The 21,340-nt window shown below is 44.4% G+C and overlaps 2 protein-coding genes and 1 long non-coding RNA gene across 11 annotated transcripts in view; all 3 read left to right on the top strand.

The window, feature by feature from the left end:
* Positions 1–3,860, top strand: part of LOC101343619 (sialic acid-binding Ig-like lectin 13) — a 10,789-nt gene extending 6,929 nt beyond the window's left edge. The window contains 5 exon segments of the mRNA XM_023736212.1: positions 1,821–2,117; positions 2,170–2,266; positions 2,740–2,885; positions 2,888–2,910; positions 3,729–3,860. Of these exon segments, the coding sequence (XP_023591980.1) occupies positions 1,821–2,117; positions 2,170–2,266; positions 2,740–2,885; positions 2,888–2,910; positions 3,729–3,860 (695 nt within the window).
* Positions 3,861–5,137: 1,277 nt separating this feature from the next.
* Positions 5,138–6,713, top strand: LOC111821490 (uncharacterized). The gene is made up of 2 exons (XR_002824894.1): positions 5,138–5,239; positions 6,298–6,713. It is a non-coding gene; the product is annotated as an uncharacterized LOC111821490 (long non-coding RNA).
* Positions 6,714–10,079: 3,366 nt separating this feature from the next.
* The window catches only part of SIGLEC10 (sialic acid binding Ig like lectin 10), a 22,794-nt gene continuing 11,533 nt past the window's right edge, over positions 10,080–21,340 (top strand). For 2 of the 9 annotated variants that reach the window (XR_002824893.1, XM_023736318.1), the window contains exons 1-6: positions 10,092–10,476; positions 10,825–11,071; positions 11,271–11,318; positions 11,975–13,262; positions 13,366–13,502; positions 13,633–13,797. The gene's annotated coding sequence lies outside the window, so the exon portion shown is untranslated. Of the gene's footprint in view, positions 10,477–10,792; positions 11,072–11,270; positions 13,263–13,365; positions 13,503–13,632; positions 13,798–21,340 lie in introns of all 9 variants that reach the window. The other 7 variants (XM_023736316.1, XM_023736312.1, XM_023736315.1 and 4 more) reach the window with 6 other exon arrangements.

Below are 21,340 nucleotides of genomic sequence, written 5' to 3'. Positions count from 1 at the left end.
TTTGTTCTTCTTCTTCAGTAATGCTTTACTTATCCAGGGCCTCTTCCCTTTCCATATGAAGTTGATGATTTGTTTATAATATACTGTTAGATACAGTTTGCTAGTATTTTGTTGAAAAATTTTGTATCTATGTTAATAAGGAATGTTGATCTGTAGTTTTCTTTCTTGTGGTATCTTTGTCTGGCCTTGGAATCAGGGTAATGCAGCCTTCAAAGAATTAGTTAGATAGTGTTCCCTCCTCTTCTATTTTTTGGAAGCCTTTAAGAAGCATTGATGTAATTCTTATTTAAATGTTGGGTAGAATTCCCCAGTGAAGCTATCTGGTCCAGGACTTTTCTTTGCTGGGGGTTCTTTCATTGCTCATTCAATCTCCTTAATTTTTATGGGTCTTTGATATTTCCTATTTCTTCTTGGGTCAGTTTACATAGTTTATGTTTCTAGGAAATTGTCTATGTAGTCTAGGTTATCTGATTTGTTGGCATGCAATTATCATAGCATTCTCTTATAATCCTTTTTATTTCTGTAGGGTCAGTAGTAATGTCACCAGTTTTATTTCTGATTTTAATTATTTGCATCTTCTGTCTTTTTTTCTTTGTCAGTCTAGCTAAATTTTCTTGATCTTTAAAAAAACTTCTGATTTCATAGATTCTCTCCGTTGTTTTTCTTTTCTCTACTTCACTTATCTCCACTCTGATCGATGTTGTTTCCTTCCTTCTGGTAGCTTTGGACTTAGTTTCTTCTTTTTCTAGTTCCTCAAGCTGTAAAGTTAGACTATTGATCTAAGAGACAAGAATCCTCAGGGTAAATCTGGATTCTAGGGGCAGAACAGCAAAGAGGGCATGGACCCAAGAAAGGGCAAAACATTTGTCTGGGCAGCTTATGAAGTGAGGACCTCCCCACCCTGTGCTTTCCATCAGTGCAGAGATGAATCTACATTGTTGTGTGCAGAGAAAACAAGGCCTCCACCAGGCTCTGGGTTCTGGGCTCACTCCCTCTCTGGGTCCCTCTCACAGAATCTCATTGCTCTCACTCTGTGTCTGTGTGTCTGTGTCTGTTCCCCTCACCCTGTCTCTTTCTGTATCCTCTTTCTCTTCACCTCGATGTTAGTTTCTTAGGGTGGCCATGACAAAGTATCATGAACTGGGTAGCTTACAACAGAAATTTACTGTCACAGTTCTGGAGGCTAGAAGTCTGATACTAGGGTGTTGACTCCGTTGATTCCTTCTGAGGGGTGTGAGGGAGAATCTGTTCCATGCCTCTCTCCTAGCTTCATTGGATTCTGGAAATACTTGGCATTCCTTGGCTTATAGATGCATCATCCCAATATCTGTCTCTATCTTTATATGGCTGCCTTCTCTGTGTGTCTGTCTCTATGTTTCTTCTCTTTTTATAAAGACACCACTCATTGATTAAGACCCACACTCCAGTAAAGGTCCCTAGGTGGTGCAAATGGTTTGCACTCAACTATTAATCTAAAGGTTGGTGGTTCAAACCTACCTAGCCGTACCACAGAAGAAAAGACCTGGCAATCTGCTACCATTAAGATTACAGCCAAAAAATCCTATGAAGCAGTTCTACTCTATAACTCATGGGGTTGCCATGAGTCGAAACTGACTAAAAGGAAACTAGCCACAACAACTACCACTACCACTCCAGTATGACCTCATGTTAACCTAACTGATAACATCTGCAAAAACACATTTCTAAACAAGGTCACATTCACATACACTGAGGATAAGACTTCAACATACTCTTTTGGGGGTTACAATTCAATCCATAACAACCTCTTTGTCTGTCTGTCTATCTCTCTCTCTCTCCAGCATCCACAGTCCTAGGAAATGGCTCATCACTATCAGCCCAGGAGGGCCAGTCCCTGCACCTGATCTGTGTTGCCGACAGCAACCCACTGTCCAGGCTGAGCTGGTCCAGGGAGAGTCTAGCCATGATCCCTTCACAGCCCTCGAACCCTGGGGTCCTGGAGCTGCGTCAAGTACGCATCAGGGATGAAGGAGAATTCACCTGCCAAGCTCAGAACCCACTGGGTTCCCAGCACATCTCCCTGAGCCTCTCCCTGCAGAGTGAGCATCAAGAGGCTTCACACTTGTCCCCACACCCCTGTGACCCCTAGCTCATCTGATCCTTACTGAACAGACGCCTGTGGCTTAACAGGGACCACACCTCTGGGCTCAGACTCACCTGTGAAATCCAAATTTCCACAGGATGCAGAGTACTCTGTCCACCTGCTGGACATCAGGCTGTGGGTGAGGTGAGGCTGAGATACACACAGCCCACATTCAGTGATGCAGGACTGGCCTGGAGAACAAATGTCCAGTCCTATTGGTAGCAGAAGGACACAGGAGTTTGGTGTGAGGTAACTCAGTCCTCCTCTCACTCTCCCGCAGGGACACCTGGGTGCATGGCAGATGTGGTTCCGGTGGTTATTGGGGCAGTCACAGTCAAGACCCTGCTCCTTTGTCTCTTCCTTACCTTCTGCATGTGATCACCACCTCCAGGAGGAAGGGACACATGGGGAGGGCAGGGGGAAGGTCACTGAACCCAAGAATCAAGTACTAGAGGGACTCCAATGGGTTAAGGGGGCCTGGGTGAGGTGGGAGGATTCATTGGTGATGAGAATTCTGCATGTGCCAAAAATAGTCAGGCCTGGGTCCTAACTCTCATCAAGAAGGTCTCTGGGGTAGCCCTGTCCTGTCCTACTTCAGTCACCCTTCAACTCCTTAGGAGGGAACAGAGGGTCCGTCTGCCCACTGCCCCCAATCTGGCCAGACTGAGGGGCTCTCTGCTGTCTTCACTCAGAGTGAGATCCTGCAGGAATAGAGCAGCTGGGCCAGCAGAGGGCATGGAGGACACAGGCACGGAAGATGCAAACACATTCGTGGGTTAGTCTCTCAGGTGAGTGACGTGAGTGTCTCACTTCCCAACATCCTACCTGGACTCCTCCCCCAGGGTGGCCCTCATGATTGTTCCACTCAGCATGGCCAATGTTGAGCTGCCCATCTACCTTCCCGACTCTCTTTTCCGGTTAGCTCTCATCTTTCTAATGACTCAGCTGACTGCAGTCTCTCAAGCTGAAACCAGAGTGTCATTCTCCACTCTGTCCTCTCTTCTTTCTCCCAGATCTAATAATTTACTAACCTTGTCTATCCTTCCTTCTCAGCACAGCTCATGTTGATGCCCTTCTTTACTCCATACTGACCCTGGTCATTCCTGCAGCCTCCGCTTTTCCCTTCATCACAGAGCCCACCTCACCTCCCTGCCTCCCATCCATCTCCCAGCCCAAGCCTCCAGACTGTACTTCCAGGTACAATTACCATTCCGTTCCTCCATAGTTTGAGCACTGATGTTTCCTCTCCATGGCTGGAAAATAGGTACAAATGCCACAGCCAGGACTCCAAGGCCTCACATGATCTGCCCTGCTGGGCCCTCCAGCCTGCATCACTAACATCTCACCACACCTAACCTGGCCAAGCCCTCTGTGACTCTGTGACTTTGCATATACAGTTATTTCTGAAATGCCCTTCCTTTCCCATTTTTGTCTACACAAGTCTTATTCATTCTTCAAGATCAGTCTTAAATGTCACCCCTGTTGTGTGTGTATGTGTGTGAACGTGTGTGTGTGTGTGTGTGTGTGTGTGTGTACACGAGCGCGTGTGTTTAACATTCAGGGTATGGTTTTGAGCAGAGGAGTTACATTTATCCTTTATTTGTAGATGCCTTCACCAAGTACTGCTGAACATCTACTACTTGCCGGCATTGTCAAAGGTGCAGGGTGTCTTGGTGAAGACGACCTCAAAAATCTCTGTCCTCAAGTAGCTGTCATTCTGGAGACAACAAGGATATAAATAAAGATAAATCAATAATAAATATAGTTAGAGCATGGTGGCTGGTAGTATATGTTCAGGGGAAAATAATACAGGGAAAGAAGTATAAGACATATTGGGGTAGATTTCCACACTGAATAGTGTGAGGAGGTGACTTTTGAGCGAAGACTTGAGGGCAAAGAGGAAGCCCTCTCTGTGTTTACCTAAGAGCAAAAGATCCCAGGAAGAGGGAAAAAAGGGAACCATGAGTTCAATGGCGCTGAGGCAGAAGCAGGCCTGGTGTGCTGTGGAAATGACAAGGAGGCCAGTGTTTAAGCAAAGGGAGGCAGAGGAAGGGGGAGCAGCTGGGAGGATGGTGCAGACCATGAGGGGTCTTGAAAACCAATGGAAAAATCCCGAAGCCTTTGAATAGAGAGGAGACGTGATAGGACTTTCATTTTAGCAGGATCTCGATGGCTACTCTGTTAAGAATAGACCAGATTGGGACCAGGACAACAACAGAGAGTTTGGGAAGGTGATAACTGATGCTCTAGGGAGGAGGTGGTGGAGGTTTGGACCAGGAGGTAGTGTTGGTCATGAGGATACATGTTTGAATATATTTTGAAGATCAAGCTAACGGGATTTTCTAATGGAAGTGGGGATTGAAGGAAAAGAAGAGCAAGGATGACATCAAGAAGTTGTCCCTGAGTAACTAGAAGGGTGGAAGTGTCTTACATAGAGGACTTCAAAGGCAGGATTTTGAAGGGGATGTTAATTCTGAGGGATTGCATGACCTCCAAGTGGGGCATCAGGTAGATGTTGGATGTAAGTGTCTGAAGGTCCGGAGAGGGGTCTAGGCTGGCAAGGTTAAAATGTGTGCTTAGTGTGATGTGATGACGATGGGCGAGGTAAAAAGGTGTTGATGGTAGACAGAGAAGAGAAGGGGCCCATGGACAGAGCCCGGGGCAGTCCCATGAGGAAGAAGCAGCAAAGTGTGTGGTCCTGGGTGCCAGTGAGGAAGGTGCTTCAGGAGAGAGTAAACACTGTGTCAGGTGTGGCTGATGGGTCTAGTAGGGTGAGGACTGAGAAATGGCCATTTAAATCTAGAAACGCTTTGTCATTGGTGATCTAAACTATCGTGGTTTCAGTGGAGTGGTGGGAAAGGGGTGAAGACATGACTGGACAAGTTCTAAAGAGAACTGGAGGAGGGGAAGTGGGGAGAGTGAGCACAAGCAACCTTTTGCGTATTTGTGCTATAAAAAGGAACAAAGAAATGGGCAGTCACAGGAAGAGTTCAGTGGAAACTTTGCCACCTCCCTCCCAGGCAGTGTAGTTCTCTCCTTGTAATACAATGGATGTCCCTGTACTGTTGGGGTCCGTGACCGTTTCTCCAAATCGCCCGCTTCTCCTGGAGAGCAGAGGTAGGTCTGACTGGGCTTCTGTTATTCTGTCACACTGCACCCTCTTCTGTTCATTATATAATAATGCAGAATTAGATATTTATTTGCTTATTGCTGATGTTCATTGTCTGCTTCTTGTACCAGGAAATAAGCTGGAAGAGGTCAGGGCTCACATCTGCTTTGTGCATCACTCTGTGTCCAGCACCTATCCCAGAACCTGGCCCTTAGGAGGCCCTCAGTAAGACCTCATACTATTTACTCCTTATTTGGATCCTAAATCCATAATTACCACATGGACAAATCACCTCTATGTCTCAGCCTTAATTTCCTTTTTTGTAAAATTGAGAAGATGATAGTATCTTTATCATAGGATTATTGGAAGGAAGCAATGAGATTTGGCATCAGCTATATTGGTTTCCAGCTGCTGCTGTAACAAATACCACAAATTTAGTGGCTTAAAACAACACAGAGTTTTTATCTTACAGTTCTGGAGGCCAAAAGTCTGAAGTGGCTCTTACTGTGCTAAAATCAAAGTGTGGGCGAGACTGCACTTCTTCTGGAAGCTTTAGGGGAGAATCTGTTTCCTTGTCTCTTCCAGCTTCTAGAAGCTACCTGCATTCCTTGGCTTATGACTCCTTTCTCCATCTTCAAAGCCAAGAGTGTAGCATCATCAAATCTCTCTCTGACTCTGACAGTAACTCTTCTGACCCCCTTCTCTCATTTATAAGGACTCTTGTGATTACATTGGGCCTACCAAGATAATCTCACCATATCAAGATACAAAATTTAATCACATCTGCAAAGTCCCTTTGGCCATGTAAGGTAACGTATTCACAGGTTCTGGGGATTAGGATATGGACATTTTAGGGGCCTTCATTCTGCCTACCACATTTCCCCATAAGGGCTAAGCATTATCACTGTTAAATATTTATGGAAATAAATAAGCAAAGAAGGAACAAATGGGGTCCTGGAAATGTAGAAAGAAATAAGGGTCCTGTTCACCCTTGGACCTCAGTTCCCCTTTTGGACCTACTGTACATCCACTGCGCTGATGTGACCCCTTTCTTCCTTCCACTCAGGGTCACTAGCAGGAGTTCCAGACAGATGGGCAACATCTGCCTGCTCCTGTATTGAACGCAGCTCCGGGGGAAAGACAGACAAGAGATGAAGGCTATGATGATGGGATCATAGCCTGAGATAGTTGGGCTGGTTGCTCATTGGGCTGGCTGGTTTGGGAGGAGTGAGAAGATTGACATCACCTGGACTTTCAGGGGTGAAGAAGGAAGATTCCAAGCTACAGCATCTTGTTTTGAGTGGGCAGCTGTCCCTGTGTTCCTAGGGTCAATGAAGAAGCAGTGGTCTGTGGTGGAGGAACAGGAAATGGAGAATTCTTTTCAGTTCCATCTCTGCATTCTCCAAAGGCACTCAATGAGCTCCTGCCCATATGAGCTTTGTAACCCAAGAATATCCCCATCTGGCCTCCAAGTCTTTCTCCCTTTTTATCTTCCTTGCTCTGTTCTCCCATGTTCTGACACACTAGAAGATCACCTCACGTGTACCACATGTTTTTGGAGATAGAGCCTGGTGTTCTGTAAAAGACATTCTTTAGAGAGTAAAAAGAAAAGTTACAGATTGGAAGAAAATATAAGGAAAACATGTATCTCACGAATGACTTGTACCCAGAATATATTAAGGGACTCTCAAAACAAAACACCAAGTAAGCAAAAAACCCAGTTAAAAAAATAAGCCAAAGATTTGATCATACACTTCACCAAAGAAGATAAACAGGTGACAAATAAGTACATGAAAACATGCTTGACGTCATTTCTCTTTAGGGAATTGCAAATTAAATCAGAATGAGAAGCCACTGCACACTTATTAGAATGGCTCAAAAAGTAAACAAGCAAAACAACAAACCCTGATAATACTGAGAGGGGATGTGGAGCAACCAGAACACTCATCTACTCTGGTGGGAATGCAAAATAGTACAACCACTTTGGAGAAGAATTTGTCAGTTTCATATGAAGTGAAACTTACACTTATATGTCTCAGGAATCTGCCTCCTAGGTATTCACCCAAAAGAAATAAAAACTTATTTTCACATAAAAACTGCGTGTGAAAGTATTTATAGCAACTTTATTCATAGCCACCAAAACCTGGAAACAACCCAAATGTTCTTCAACTTGTAAATATGTACAAACGGTGATACTGTATATCCATATGATGGATTACCAGTCAACAATTAGAAGGAACAAACTATTGATACACCCAATAACATGGATAAATCCCAAATACATTATGCTAAGTGAAAGAAGCCAGACTTTAAAGGGTTCATTTCATGTGGTTTCATTGTATGACATTCTCTAAAAGGCAGTACAAAACAGATGGAGAACAAATCAGTGATTTCCAGAGGTTAGGGATGGGAGGAGTTTGACTATCAAGGGCCACCAAGAGGAAATGTTTTGGGTAATGGAGCTCTTCAATATCTTGACAGTGGTTGTAGTTATACAATTCTATACATTTTTCAAATCTCCCAGAATTGTACACCATAAAAAGTGAATTTTACTGAATGCAAACTTAAATATAAATTAAAAAATAAAAACACATAATGAAATACCACTGAACTCCCACTAGAATTGTTCAAATTTAAAAGGTTAACAATACCAATTTGTTAATGTAGATTTGGAAACAACTGGAATTCTAACACATTGCTGATGAGAGAGGTAACAATTAAAGCCTCTTTGGACAACAATTTGGAAATTCCTTCTAAAGTTGAACATACAGCCACTCTTTGATCTAGCAATTTCACTCCTTGGTACTTACTCATGGGAATGAAAACACGTCCATGAAAAGACTTGTACCTGAATACTCACAGCAGCTTTATACATTATAGCCCCAAACCCAAAAACCTCAAATGTACATCAACAAGTTAATAGATAACATATTGTGATATACTCATACAATGAAATAGTATTTAGTAATAATACATTATGAACTACAGATACATACAATAACTTGATTTCAAAGAATATTGTGCTGAGAAAGCGTACATTTATAGGATATTCTCAAATAGGCATAACTAATTCACCATGAAAGCAAGCAGATCAATGGGACTGGAGCTTGAGATGGGACTTAATAGCTACAAAGAGATATGGGAACTATGTTGGGATAGTGGAAATGTTCTATGTCTTGATTGCGGAGGTCATAGCAGGGATGTGTACATCTGCCGGAACTCAGAAATGTGCACTTCAAGTGGGTGCATTTTAATGTAAATTATAGCTTAAAAAGTTCATTTATAAAACTCAATGAGAATTTATATTTATCTTCCAGTCCATGAACATGGTATAACTTCTTTATTGTTAAAACCAATTGTATTGTATTCTTTATTATGTACCATTAATTGTTTTCTTACTTTTTTTTATTAACAATCTAAAACAAAATGTTATCTTAATGATCAGAGATTAAATTTCCTCATATATCAAACCAGGATGCAAAACTGTCTATATTAGTAAGACTGAGTGAATATTTATATAGACACTGTACTGGAAGATTTTTCAAATATATGGTGACATATACTATTATGTCCTATGTGTCAAGGACTTTCCAGATACATACTACACAGAGTAAGGTGGAAAACCAAGGAGATGAACCTAAAATTTTAATTTTATCTGTATATTCCATTCAAGGAGCCCTGGTGGTGCAGTGGTTAAGAGCTTGACTGCTAACCAAAAGGCTGACAATTCGAATCCACTAGCTGCTCCTTGGAAACCCTACACAGCAGCAGTTCTACTCTGTCCTATCGGGTCATTATGCGTCAGAACTGACTCCTCAGCAATGGGTTTGGTTTTAGTTTTTTTAATCCCGTTTGTATTTTCTGAGAATATGAAACCATTTGAGCCACATTTAACTCTGAAAAGCAGATCTTTTTTTGCATAAATGAGAATGTTAGTTGCAGACCTAAGGAAAGTTGTGCCGGTCCACACTGCACTTATGGAAAAGAAGCTTCTCCTCCACTGGTTCACAGGACACATATGTTCTCCTTTGGCTTTACATGAAAAGATGCCACATGTTCTTATTTTGCTAATACCTGAAACTTTGCAAATCAGCATGCCGGGAAAAATTTCCACATTCCTATCAAAAAAAAAAAAAAATACCCAGTGTGTTACCATGGCACATGGAAAAATCACCAGACTGATTACAGCTCTAAAGCCTGACATTCCTTGTATGTTAGGCAGGGACATGACACTACTGGATGGGGAACATCTCAGGGGCAGACGTGTCTCCTCTCGTATCCAGCCCTGCAAATATGTGGATGCCCATTATGTGTTTGATGAATGAATGAATGCTTCCTTCATTTCACCTAGTACCCCTCTTCATTTCTTATGCCCCAGATACTCACATAGACCCTTAAAAAATCCAACACCTGGCATGGGTCTAGGTAAGACTGACTCTGTGGGGACAGGCCAAGAGTGGACGAGGTCTCTGGTGTGAACAACAGGACCCAGAAAAGCACTTCAGTCTGGGGGCACTTAGAATACTCACTCACTCATCTCCCATGCCTCCGATATCCTCAGAGGTCCTTGTTCAGACTCTGGTGCCCAAGAAAGTGCCCAATACTGCGAGACAGGATGTGGGGACCTGGTCTTTCTCCTCTGACCTCTTTGGGCAGGCCTCTGGGTTCTCTGAGCTGAGGGATTCCTGTCTTCTCTGAGCACAGGGGGAATGAACTCTGACTGCATGTGTGTCTGAAGTTCCTCTTCTGTGAACGACCGCAGTCTTGGGCTCCTCCCCAGCTTTCCGTGGGTCCCCCACAGTTCTTCCCCTTTCTCTCTATCCTTCCCCTTCTCTCTTTAGTCAGAGGAAGCCCAGGAACCCTCCACCTTGGAGATGCTGCTGCTGCTGCTGCTCCAGCTGTGAGTAGGTGAGAGGCCAAGGGAGAGGATGCAGTGGTCAGCTGTGGCTGACCTTTGTCTCCTACAGGATCTCTGGCTCAAGATGCTGATTCTGGCTGCAAATGCAGGAGCCAGGGGCAGTGGAGGAGAGTGTGTGCATCCAAGTGCCCTGCGCTGTCTTCTACTCCCACTATGGCTGGAACTACTCCAGGTTCCAGGCTACTGGTTCTAGGACAGGGCTGATGCAAGCCAGGATGCTCCAGTGGCCACAAACAACCCAGACGGAAAAGTGCAGAAAACGACCCAGGACCTATTCCACCTCCTTGGATACCCCAAATCTATGGCTGCTCCTTGGTAATTGGAGAGGTACAGAAGAAGGATGTGGGGACATACTTTTTCAGGGTGAAGAGAGGATCTTTTGCCAGATGTAATTACATAGATAACCAGCACTCTGTGCATGTGGCAGATGAGGAAATGGGTCAAGGAGAGGCCACAGAGGAAGGTCATGGGCCCTAGGACAAAGGCTGGATGGAACTCCTTGCTCCTCATTCATAGAGGGATCAAGGGGAACAGGACGCTGGGGCTGTATGGGGAGGAGTTGGCTTTACTGAGACAGGGGCTGCTTTTAGGAGCACAATCAGGGGTCCTCAGCTCTGGGGCCCGAGTCTCTCTCTCTCTCCAGCCCTGACACAGACATCCAATATCCACATTCAGGAGACCTGAGGACCTGGCCGCCCCAGGAACACAAACTTTACAGTGCCATGCACTTATAAGAGGGGGATGTCCCCCATCTTCTCTTGAATTGGAGTTTCCCTCACATCCCTGGACTTCAAGACTCCTCACTCTTCAGGGCTCACTCTCACCTTAGAGCCACACCACCATGGCACCAACTTCACCTGTCGAGTGACCCCCTCTGGAGCAGGTGTGACCATGGAGAGCCCTGTCCAGCTCAATGTGTCCTGTGAGTGCTGGGCAGAGATGCTTGGGTCCCTAAGGGCAGTGGGTGTTGGGGTGGAGGAGTGCAGAGCCTGGGATGCTTGGGGACAGTTGTTGGGGTCTTGGCAGGGTCACGATGAAGAGAACACCAAGATCCCCCACCTCATCTTGCCTACTACCACCCCATCATACTGCAGGTGGTCAATTGTTCATTTCTGTTCCAGATGCTCCAGAGAACTTGACCATCTGTGCCTTCCAGGGAAACAGCACAGGTGGGACAGGACCTCCCCCTTGGGGGCTGGGAAGGGAATGGGGTCTTTGCCAGCCCAAGGCAGAGCCGGGAATTCATAGCTCATATAAGAAGGATGTTGATAAGGTCTGACATAATGAAGGACCATCACTCTTCAGACCCTCTCTTGTTTGCTTCTGCCCTCCCTCCTCCTGGAAGGACTCTCTCCTGGGTCACTGTGAATTCCTGGTTGACAACCCACTGTCACTACTGGTTGTGTTCTCTCTCTTGACCTCTTTCCCCTCACTCTCTCATGGCGTCCTCTTTCCTGCTTCCTCACCCACTCTCTGACTGTCATCTCAATTTCCCACAAGAAACTGTAAGTACATGGGTGCCTACAGCCCACAGTGGGCCTCTGGCCTCTATCTGCATAACCTTATGGGTCAGCTCATCCACCCTGGTGGCTCCAATCCTACCTCGGCCCTGAAGACCCTCACAAATTTCTGTCCAGTCCAGATTGTCCTGAGCACAACCAGTTCTTCCTTAGAGGGGCTCCTCCCACCTGTGTCACTTGTGTCAACATCCTGGAAGTCACTTTAGACATCTCTGTCTCTCACCCAACCCTCCTCATGAGTGAGTGAGTTTTGCAAACTTGACTTCCTGAAAATGTCTCAAGTCATTTTCTTCCTCCATCTCCAGATGGCCTCAGGTCCAGTTCAGTCTTCAGTCCTCTCTCACTTGGACCATCGCACCAGCCTCCTGCCTGGCCTACCAGCCTCCAGTCTCACCCCCTTGGCCACAGCTCAGACCTCAAAAGGACTGCAATCCAGGAGAAGGTGGAGGACGTCCCTCTCTTACAGGCCCATGACCTGACCCTGTTCTTCCTCTATTCAGAACCCTCCCATGGCTCCCTGTGGCCTCAGGAGAAAGCCCAAGAGTGTCACCTGTCCTGGCCCCTCCATGTCTTTCCTTACAAGTGGTCAGACCTACCTGTGTTAATATCTCTCCATGGTTTTGCAGATCAAGCTCCATCCTGCTCGAATGTCCTCTCCCACATCTTGATGTAACTAACTCTTCCTCTTATTTCCAGCCACCTCTCAGGGCTGCCCTTCCAGGAAGCCTGCCCTGTCCCAGGATCAGTGAGCTGCCTCTCCCCATGGATCTTCACCCATACCTGCCCTTACTTGTCTCAGAAGTGTTGTTTTTCATTTATGCATATATTAGTTACTAAGGCTGCTGTAAAAAAGTACCACAAATCAGATGACTTAAAACAACAGAAATTTATTCTTTCAGTTCTGGAGGCAAGAAGTCTGAAATTAAGGTGTCAGCAGGGCTGCGCTTTCTCTGAAGGCTCTAGGGGAAGATCCTTTCTGGTCTCTTCCAGCTTCTGGTGGTTACTGTCAAACCCTGGTGTTCCTTGGCTTGTAGATATATCACTGCAATCTCTGCCTTCCTCTATAAATGATCTTCTTCCTTCTGGGTGTCTCTGTGTCTCTTCTCTTCTTACAAAGACATATTGGATTTAGGGTGCACCCTACTCCAGTATGACCTCATCTTAATTTGATTACATCTGCAAAGACCCTATTTTCAAACAAGGTCACACTTACAGGTACCAGGGGTTGGGAGGTAAACATATCTTTTGGAGGAACAAACTTCAATTCACAACAATGTCTGTGGGAGGACAGAGGGACAGAAGGGCCTCTCAGCCCTGTCCCTCTGGCTGTCTCTGTTTCCTCAGTCCAAGAGCTTTTGGGCAATGCCACCTCATTGCAAGTCCTGGAGGGTCAGTCCTTAAGCCTGTCTGTGATGCTGACAGCAATACTCCTACCAAGCTGAGCTGGTCCTGGGGGAGCCTAACACTAAGCCCCTCCCAGGCTTTGAATCCAGAGGTCCTGGAACTTCCCCAGCTGCTTTCCGGGGATGGAGGAAAATTCACCTGCCAAGCTCATCATCTGCTGGGCCCCTAACACGAGCCTCTCTGTGCAGGGTGAGTATGGGCAGGACATCTGCCCTATGAGGTGGGGCTGTGAGCAGGGCTGAGGTGTGGACTTAGGAAACTCACATCTCCCATCTCCTCCCTCTTCCCCCAGGTATCTCCTGTTGCTGTCCCTGTGTCTCTGGGGAACAGAGGGGCTCCTGGCCTCTAGTTCTCACCCTACTCATGAGGGGTCATACTGGGGGCTGGCTTCATTTTTGCCTATATTCTCACCTGGATCTACTATACCAGGTAAGAAGTCCTCAGGATGTCCTACATTTTCAGCCCTTAAAATTTTTGATGGCTTCACACACTTTTTCCTCTCTGGAGAGAATCCTCCACAGGACTGGTCTCTGATTTCAGAACCGTGTTTCCTCCATAGGTTCAGAAGCTCCAAAGAGGACAGGGATGCAAAGTCTGGCTGAGCCTCCTACTCACAGCAGTGCTGAGGTCTGGGCTCCAGAGCCCTGACAGATGGATGAGGGACCCTCAGGTACCATTTCCTGGGACTTGTTCTCACTCCTGCACAGCTCTGTGGAGAAAGGAGGTACTGCATGACATGGTCCTGTCTCCCTATCCAGAAATAACCTCCCTTCACCTTTCCCATCTGGTCTCCAGGACTGTTTACTATGGTTCTAAACAAATGATTGGGAAGGAAGGTGGGAATATAAATTTGTATTTTTATCATGAATTTGAATTATATTCCATGCAATGTTTTGCTTCTGTGTGCTTACATTAATGTGGGTTTGATAAGCCCATAATTCAACTCCATAATATATTGTTACGAACCCCATAATATATTATTTTCATCTCAAACAATATATTATTTTTTAAAATAAAATTAGAAAATAAACCTTTTTATATTTATCCACATATTAACCATTTCAATTGCTCTTCATTCTTTTGTGTACATTCAAATTTCTCTCTAGTATCATTTTCCTTTTGCCTGATGGTATTATTATATTTTTTTGCAGTAAAGGTATGCTGGTGATTAATTCTCTCAGCTGTTGTGTGGAAAAGTTTTCACTTGCACTAGCTTTGTAAAGATATTTTCAATGGATATAGAATCCTGGGTTAACCTTTTCCCCCTTCCAGTACTCTAAATTATTTTGGCTTGCATAGTTTCTCATGAGAATTCTGATGTAATTTTTATCTTTCCTTTTACTATTTGTAGTTTGTCTTTTTCTCTGGCTGGTTGTAACATTTTCTCTGTATCAGTGGGTTTTGATTACTTGATTATCATAAGCCTTACTGTAGTATGTGTGTGTGAGTGGGTGTGTGTGTGTGTGGGTGTGTGGGTGTGTGTGTGTGTATGTGAATTTGTCCTGTTTGAAGTTTGTTGGATCTGTGATTTATGTTATGTTGTTGTTGTTGTGTGATGTCAAGTTGATTCTGACTCATAGCGACCCTATAAGATAGAGTAGAACTGCCTAGGCTGTGATCTTTTTTTTTTTCCTTTTTTTTTTTTTTTTATATTTTATTGTACTTCAGGTGAAGGCTTACAGAACAAATAGTTTCTCATGAAACAGTAGTACACATGGTGTTTTATGACATTGGTTAACAACCCCACAACATATTAACCCTCTAAACTCTCAACCTTTTTTTTTTTTTTTTGGTGAAAATACACATAGCCAAAGATACACCGTTTCAAAAATTTCTACATACACAGTTCAGTGACATTGACTACGCTCTTCCAATTGTTTCTCATTTAACAGTTACTACAAATGTTGCCCTATGACAACGGTTAACAATCTCACAACACATCAACAATATCCTTACTCAACCTTGTGTTCCCTATCACCAGCTTCCTTGTTCCCTTCTGCCTTCTGGCCCTTGTCACTGGACTCCTGTATCTCGTTAGTCTCATTTGGTTTTACGGGGCTGTCCGCTCCCAGGCTGAACTAGGCTGTGATCTTTATGGGAGCAGATCATCAGGTCTTTTCTCCCAAGGAGCAGCTGGTGGGTTTGAACGGCCTACCTTTCAGTTAGCAGCCAACCGCGTAACGATTGCATCACCAGTGTTTTCATCAAATTTGTAAAAATGGAACCAAATATTTATTTAAATACATTTCTTCTATTCTTCTTCTTTCTTCTCTATTTGGGACTCCAATTTTTCGTATGTTAGATTTTCTGATATTATCTCACAGGGCCCGGAGCACCTGTTCACCTTTTTTCAGCCTTTTGCTTTCTATGTACTTCAGTTTGAATAGATTCTATTGCTATGTCTTAAAGTTCAATGACCTTTCTTCTACAATGTTGAATCTGCTACTAGTCCCATTCAGTGAAATTTTCATGTCAAATATTGTATTTTTCTTCTCTAGAAGTTATGTTTCCTTAGTTTTAAAAATTTTGTATGTCTTCACTTATTTTCACATTTTCCTTCACATACTTGAGTATATGGGGATGGAGGGAGAATGCGATAGTGGTGGTGACAGTCAGTTCTTGCTTTAATAAGCTCTCCCTGGTGAAGCCTCGGTTCTATTGAGGTGCAGTGAAAAGAATACAATCATAATTTGTAGGTACAATGAAAATGAGTGCGGTCTTTTTGGAAGAGCACCTTTTGCAAATGCTCCCAAGGCCTGAGAAATAGTCCCTGCAGAGCTGCGCTTCTCCATCACCACGGACAGCACAGAATCTGGGGTGGGCCTCTGCAAGTGTCAGACTGCCTGGTTGAATGGAACCCCCCCTGGAGGCGGTGCCCTGACCTAAGGCAAGGACAGCGGTGGGAGGGGCCTGGGACAGGTCATATCCTGGGCCCAAAGTACACAATGATGTTGGTCAAGGGATGTCCAAGATACCCCCTCCCCCAACAAAGGCTCTTCAGTACCCTCATGGCTTCAGCTGAAGCCAGACCTGCACTCTTCACTCACCACCAGGACGCCTTTCTACATAGCCCTTCTCCCCCTCACTTATCCCTCCTCACTGACTCCAGTCCTCAGGCCTACACCCTGTAGCCCTTTCAGAGCAGAATCCTGAACTACCTACCTCCTATCTACCTACCTACCTCTCTCCCTTCCCCTACATCCTCCCTACTCCATTCTCCATCTTTAATCTCACTTCCTCTCAATATATACCTTTCCCCCAGTGCAGCTCTGGAGATCTGGGACCTCATTCTGCCTTTTTCTAAGTTTTTCAGTATGAAGCTCAGGAATAGGCAGAGTAGGTGTTCAATACCTGTTGAATGGAAGAAGAATGGAGACTCAGAGAGTGGATTTTTGAAGGAATAATCTCAGGAAAAATCTGAAAATTCTCAGGCAGAGAAGATAGATGTGAGAATGACTGAAAAAGACTCTCATTGCCTCAGGTAGCCTCTAGTCTCTCGTCTGACCAAAGGTTGGGGGGTGGCCAAGGCTAATTCCTATGAGGTGGAGGTCAGACATACCTCCTCTCCCCAACACTTTTCCCCATATTTGACACTAGCTATCCCTCTTATGGCACTCTTTACTTCTCTGCTGGGTTTGATAATTCATTGCAATGGCCACACAGAACTCACAGACCATACTCACAGTTTTGGGGTTTATTAGGGAAGTAACAGGTTACAATTCAGGATCAGGAACAACTCAAGATACAGTTCTTCAGTTAGGACAGCTTCTCGGCCATGCTCACAGGTGGGCCTCTTGGGCCAGCCTCTGCCTTGCTCAAGCAAGTGTAACAAAGATCTTTAGCCCTGCCAGTAAGTAACCGGGGGCACCCCATTCCACCAGGAAGCCTTGGCCTGAAGGCGCTCAGCTCTTTCGCTCCGTGGATCTGCAGGTCTAGCTCCTGTGACAAGTGCCCAGAAGCACCTCACTCTGCTAGTAAGCCTCCTGCCCAAAGGTACCTTTCTTGCTCCATGGGCAGGGAAGCCCACCAAAGCCCACCACATCATCTTGCACTGGTCTCCTGGTTCTGCTGCTGCTGTTTCTCTGCCGCCACTTCTCACTGTCCTGCACCCTCTCTGGTGTTACAGCTCTCTCTCTCTCCATCTCCTGGGTTTAGGAGGTTCTCAGCACAAGGACCATGGGTCCAAAGGTCACACTTTGCTCCTGTCTCTTCTTGGTGGTAGTGAGGTCCCTCCTGTCTGCCTCTGGGATGGCTCATTTTAAGCTTAGTGAGATTGCAAAACTGACCAATCTCCTTGTTAGGGTTCAATACATCTTATTTGCAAGGTCCCACCCCCCAAAAGATAATAATACACTTTATTTAGAATATTGGCAAGCTGTGCAATCCCCTTGCTGGGTCACAAGCACCTTATTTGTATAGTCCTACCCAATAATTTGGTGGGAATTATAAGACCTTGGCTAGAAAGGCCATATAAAAGTGATCCATCGCATCACAGTCCTCCAGATCCATCCATGTTATAATGTTTTGCACACTTGCCATTGTTCTTTGGTTGCATAGTATTCCGTTGCATGTATGTACGACATTGCTTATCGATTCATCCACTGAAAGGCACTTGAGCTTTTTCTATATTTTTGCTATTGTGAATAATGCTGCAACGAACATGGGTGTGCATATGTCTGTTTGGGTCACTTCTATTAGGTCTGTAGGGCATACACCTAGAAGTGGTGTTGCTGGATCATAAGGTAGTTCTATTTCTAGTTTTTTGAGGAAGTGCCATACCATTTTCCATGGTGGTTATACCCATTATACAGTCCCACCAGCAATGGGTGAGGGTTCCAATCTCGCCGCATCTTCACCAACATTTGTTGTTGCCTTTTTTTTTTTTTTCAATCAGTGCTGGGGTGAGATGGTATCTTGCAGTTCTGATTTGCATTTCTCTAAATACCTAATGATACTGACCATCTTTTCATGTGTTTGTTGGCCACTTGAATGCCCTCTTTGGTGAAGTGTCTGTTCATGTCCTTTGCCCATTTTTTGATTGGAGGAAAAGCATTTTTGAAGAGATGGTGCTATGGATTGAATTGTGTCCCCCAAAAAACATATGTCAAAGTTATAACCCTCAGAAACTCATAATTTCACCCTATGTGGAAATAGAATCTTTACAGATGTAATCAGTTAAATTGGGATGAGACCATAAGGAGTAGGGTGACCTAATTCAATATGACTGGTGTCCTTATAAGAAGAGGAAAGAGACACAGACACAGATAGACAGACAGACATACACACACACATACATGGAGATGACAACCACAGGAAACTAATACAGATGGCTTTTAAACTGAAAACAGCAAAGGATCTAGCCATGGGAAGAGCATTCCTGGAAGACAGAACCACAAGTGCCACGTCCCTGAGGCAGAAGCAAGCTTGGTATAGGTGAGAAACAGAGAGCATAAAACAGTGGAGTGGATGCAACAAGTAAGGTGAAGAACGGTACAGAGAGACTTTGGAGAGGTCAACAGGGCCTACATCATATAAAGCCATATAATTTATGGTAAGTAGTTTGAATTTTCTTCTAAATAAAATGAGAGGCCATTGAATTGTTTAAGTAAGAGAGTGACTTGATCTGATTTATATTTTAAAAACAGCTGTGGCTACTGTGTAAAGAAAGGACTATGGCAGGAGCAAAAGTAGAAGCAGGAAGAATAATCAATAGGTTGTTATTGTCATACATATGAAAGATGACGGTGGCTTGCACCAGGGCAGTGATTCTGAATTGGGGGTGATTTTGTCACCCAACTGGCAATGTCTGGAGACTTTTTTGGTTGTCACATCTGGAGGCAGGCCTACTGACATCTGATGGGTATAGGCCAGGTTGCTGTTAAGCATCTTACCATACGCAGGATAACCTTCCACAACAAAGGATTATCTGGCTCACAATGTCAACAGTGCTGAGATTGAGAATCTCTGGACTAGGGTAATGGCAGTGGGGATGAAGATAAGTGGATAAGTTTTTAAAATATTTTAAAAGTTGAACTGGTAGGTCTTGTGGATATGTGGGATATAGAGACAATGTAAACAAAAGCAGAATAACGCTAGGATTTGGGTAGATGTTAGTATCACACATAGTGAAATTAGTTCCTTTTTGTGGCCTTTTGCCTTGTTCTTTGGAAAAACACCTTGAGATATATTTCCTCTGAGTCCTGAGGGGTTACCTTTGTCCTAGTTTTCTACCCCAGAGGGTTTGTTACTTTTGTCCAGGTTGACTGATATTTCCTGGATAAGCTGTAAACAATTTATGGTTTGATACTTTTTGACTGGTTGTGGGCTGCAGCCTACCCTGTGATTGGTATGCACCTTGCAGGGATTGTTCAGTAGACTATGCAACTGAAGTGTCTGTGGCCTACCAAGAGGGAATTGGTCAGTTTTTGGCTTCCCTGCTGAGAGGAGCCAAGCCTTGAAATTGACAAAGAGTTGTGTATATATGCAGCCAGCCCCACGGAGGTTTTTCAGACAGAGAGAAGCAGGAAGAGAAGCAGCAGGAAAGAAGAGAGAAGCAGAGAGAGACCAGAGGCACGTAACCTCCTAAAAGAGCTGTAACACGGGTCAAAGGCTGTAACACCAAGGATGGTGACAGGCCCAGAAGAGAGCTGGAGGTGCAGATGGCAGGGCCAACAGGAGCCTGTCCTCAGGGGGCTGAGAGGGAGAGAGAAGGGCCTGCCTGCTTGCACTGCAGAGAGGAGTTTTAGAGAGCTGTCCTGCACTGAAGAAGGGAGACTTTGCCTACATGCTTCCTGATCCCGATCCCGAGTTGTACCCTGGTACTTGCTTAATAAACCACTTAACTCTAAGTATGGTCTGTAAGTTCTTTGTGGCCGTTGCAACGGATTATCAGAATTGGTAAAAAGGTTGGAGAGTGGAGGTATGTCTGACCTGCACCTCACAGAGATTAGCCTTCGGCTTATCTTGATTCCATTTCCCCTCGGAAGTTAAACATGTTCTGATGCTACTACTACTCCTACCATTCCACAGTACATACTGCTTAGATTTAGACAACTTGAAGAGAAGGTTTGGAGTAAGAAATAGAGTTGTGCATAAAGCATGTTGAGTTTGAGATGCCCATTATATATTCCTGAGTAGATGTCAAACAGACAGGGAATGGTCAGGGTTGAAATATAATTTTATGAGTCATCAGCATGATTTTTTGTTATAGTTTTGTGATAATTTATTTTTGTTTATTTTTTAACTTTTTGTTTTGAAATAATTATAGATTTACAGGAGGTTGCAAAGAAATGTACAGGGAGGTCCTATGCACCCTTCCCCCAGGCTCTCCCAGTGTTAACATCTTATGCAACCATAACACAATATGAATATCAAGGAATTGACCTCGGTAGAGTGTGCTTTTAAAGCCACAGGGATGAAATAAGTCATCTAGGGAGAGTGATTGGGAAGCATTCCAACATTTAGGAGTCAGGGACAGAAGGAGGGGCTATCCAAAGAGGTAAGGAAGTATCTAGAAGGGTAGAAGAGAAAGCAAGGAAGAGGGATGTCTTCTGTATGTTACATACGATTGAACTCCATTGGGAGCCTTCAGTATGGTTTGTGCAATGTGGCAGCTCTAGGTGACACAGAAGTCAAACTGTGAAGTGCTCGTAGAAGGCATGGGTAATTGAGCATGTCACATGCTGCTGAGAGCGAGGCATAAAAGAGAACAGAAACTGTCTATTGGTATGTTTGAGTCCATTGTCACAGCTATTGTGTCAATCCATATAATTTAGGGTGTCCCTCATTTTTGCTGACCCTCTACTTTACCAAACACGATGTCCTTTTCTAGTGACTGGCCTTTCCAAATGACGTGTCTAAAGTAAGCAAGACCAAGTCTGATCATCTTTGTTTCTGAGGAGTATTCTGGTTGTATTTCTTCTAAGACTGGTTTATTGATTCTTCTGCCAGTCCATGGTATGTTCAGTATGCTTTGCCAGCACCACAACACCACAATTCTAACACAAGAAATCAAATAACTGATTGCACTGGGAAAATCTGTTGCAAAAGATCTCTTTAAAGTTTTAAAAGGAAAAGATGTCACTTTAATGAATAAGATGCATTTGACCTAAACCATAGTCTTTTCAATTGCCTCATATTTGTCCCATACCAAAACCGAAACCAAATCCATTGCTGTCGAGTTGATTCCGACTCATAGCAACCCTATAGGACAGAGTCAAACTGCCCCATAGGGTTTCTAAGGAGTGCCTGGTGGATTCGAACTGCCT

This window comes from Trichechus manatus, unplaced genomic scaffold (genome assembly GCF_000243295.1).
Source record: "Trichechus manatus latirostris isolate Lorelei unplaced genomic scaffold, TriManLat1.0 scaffold00087, whole genome shotgun sequence".
Classification (NCBI taxonomy): domain Eukaryota; kingdom Metazoa; phylum Chordata; class Mammalia; order Sirenia; family Trichechidae; genus Trichechus; species Trichechus manatus.
Note: the sequence above shows the minus strand (reverse complement) of the source record. Positions and strands in the feature narration are given on the sequence as shown.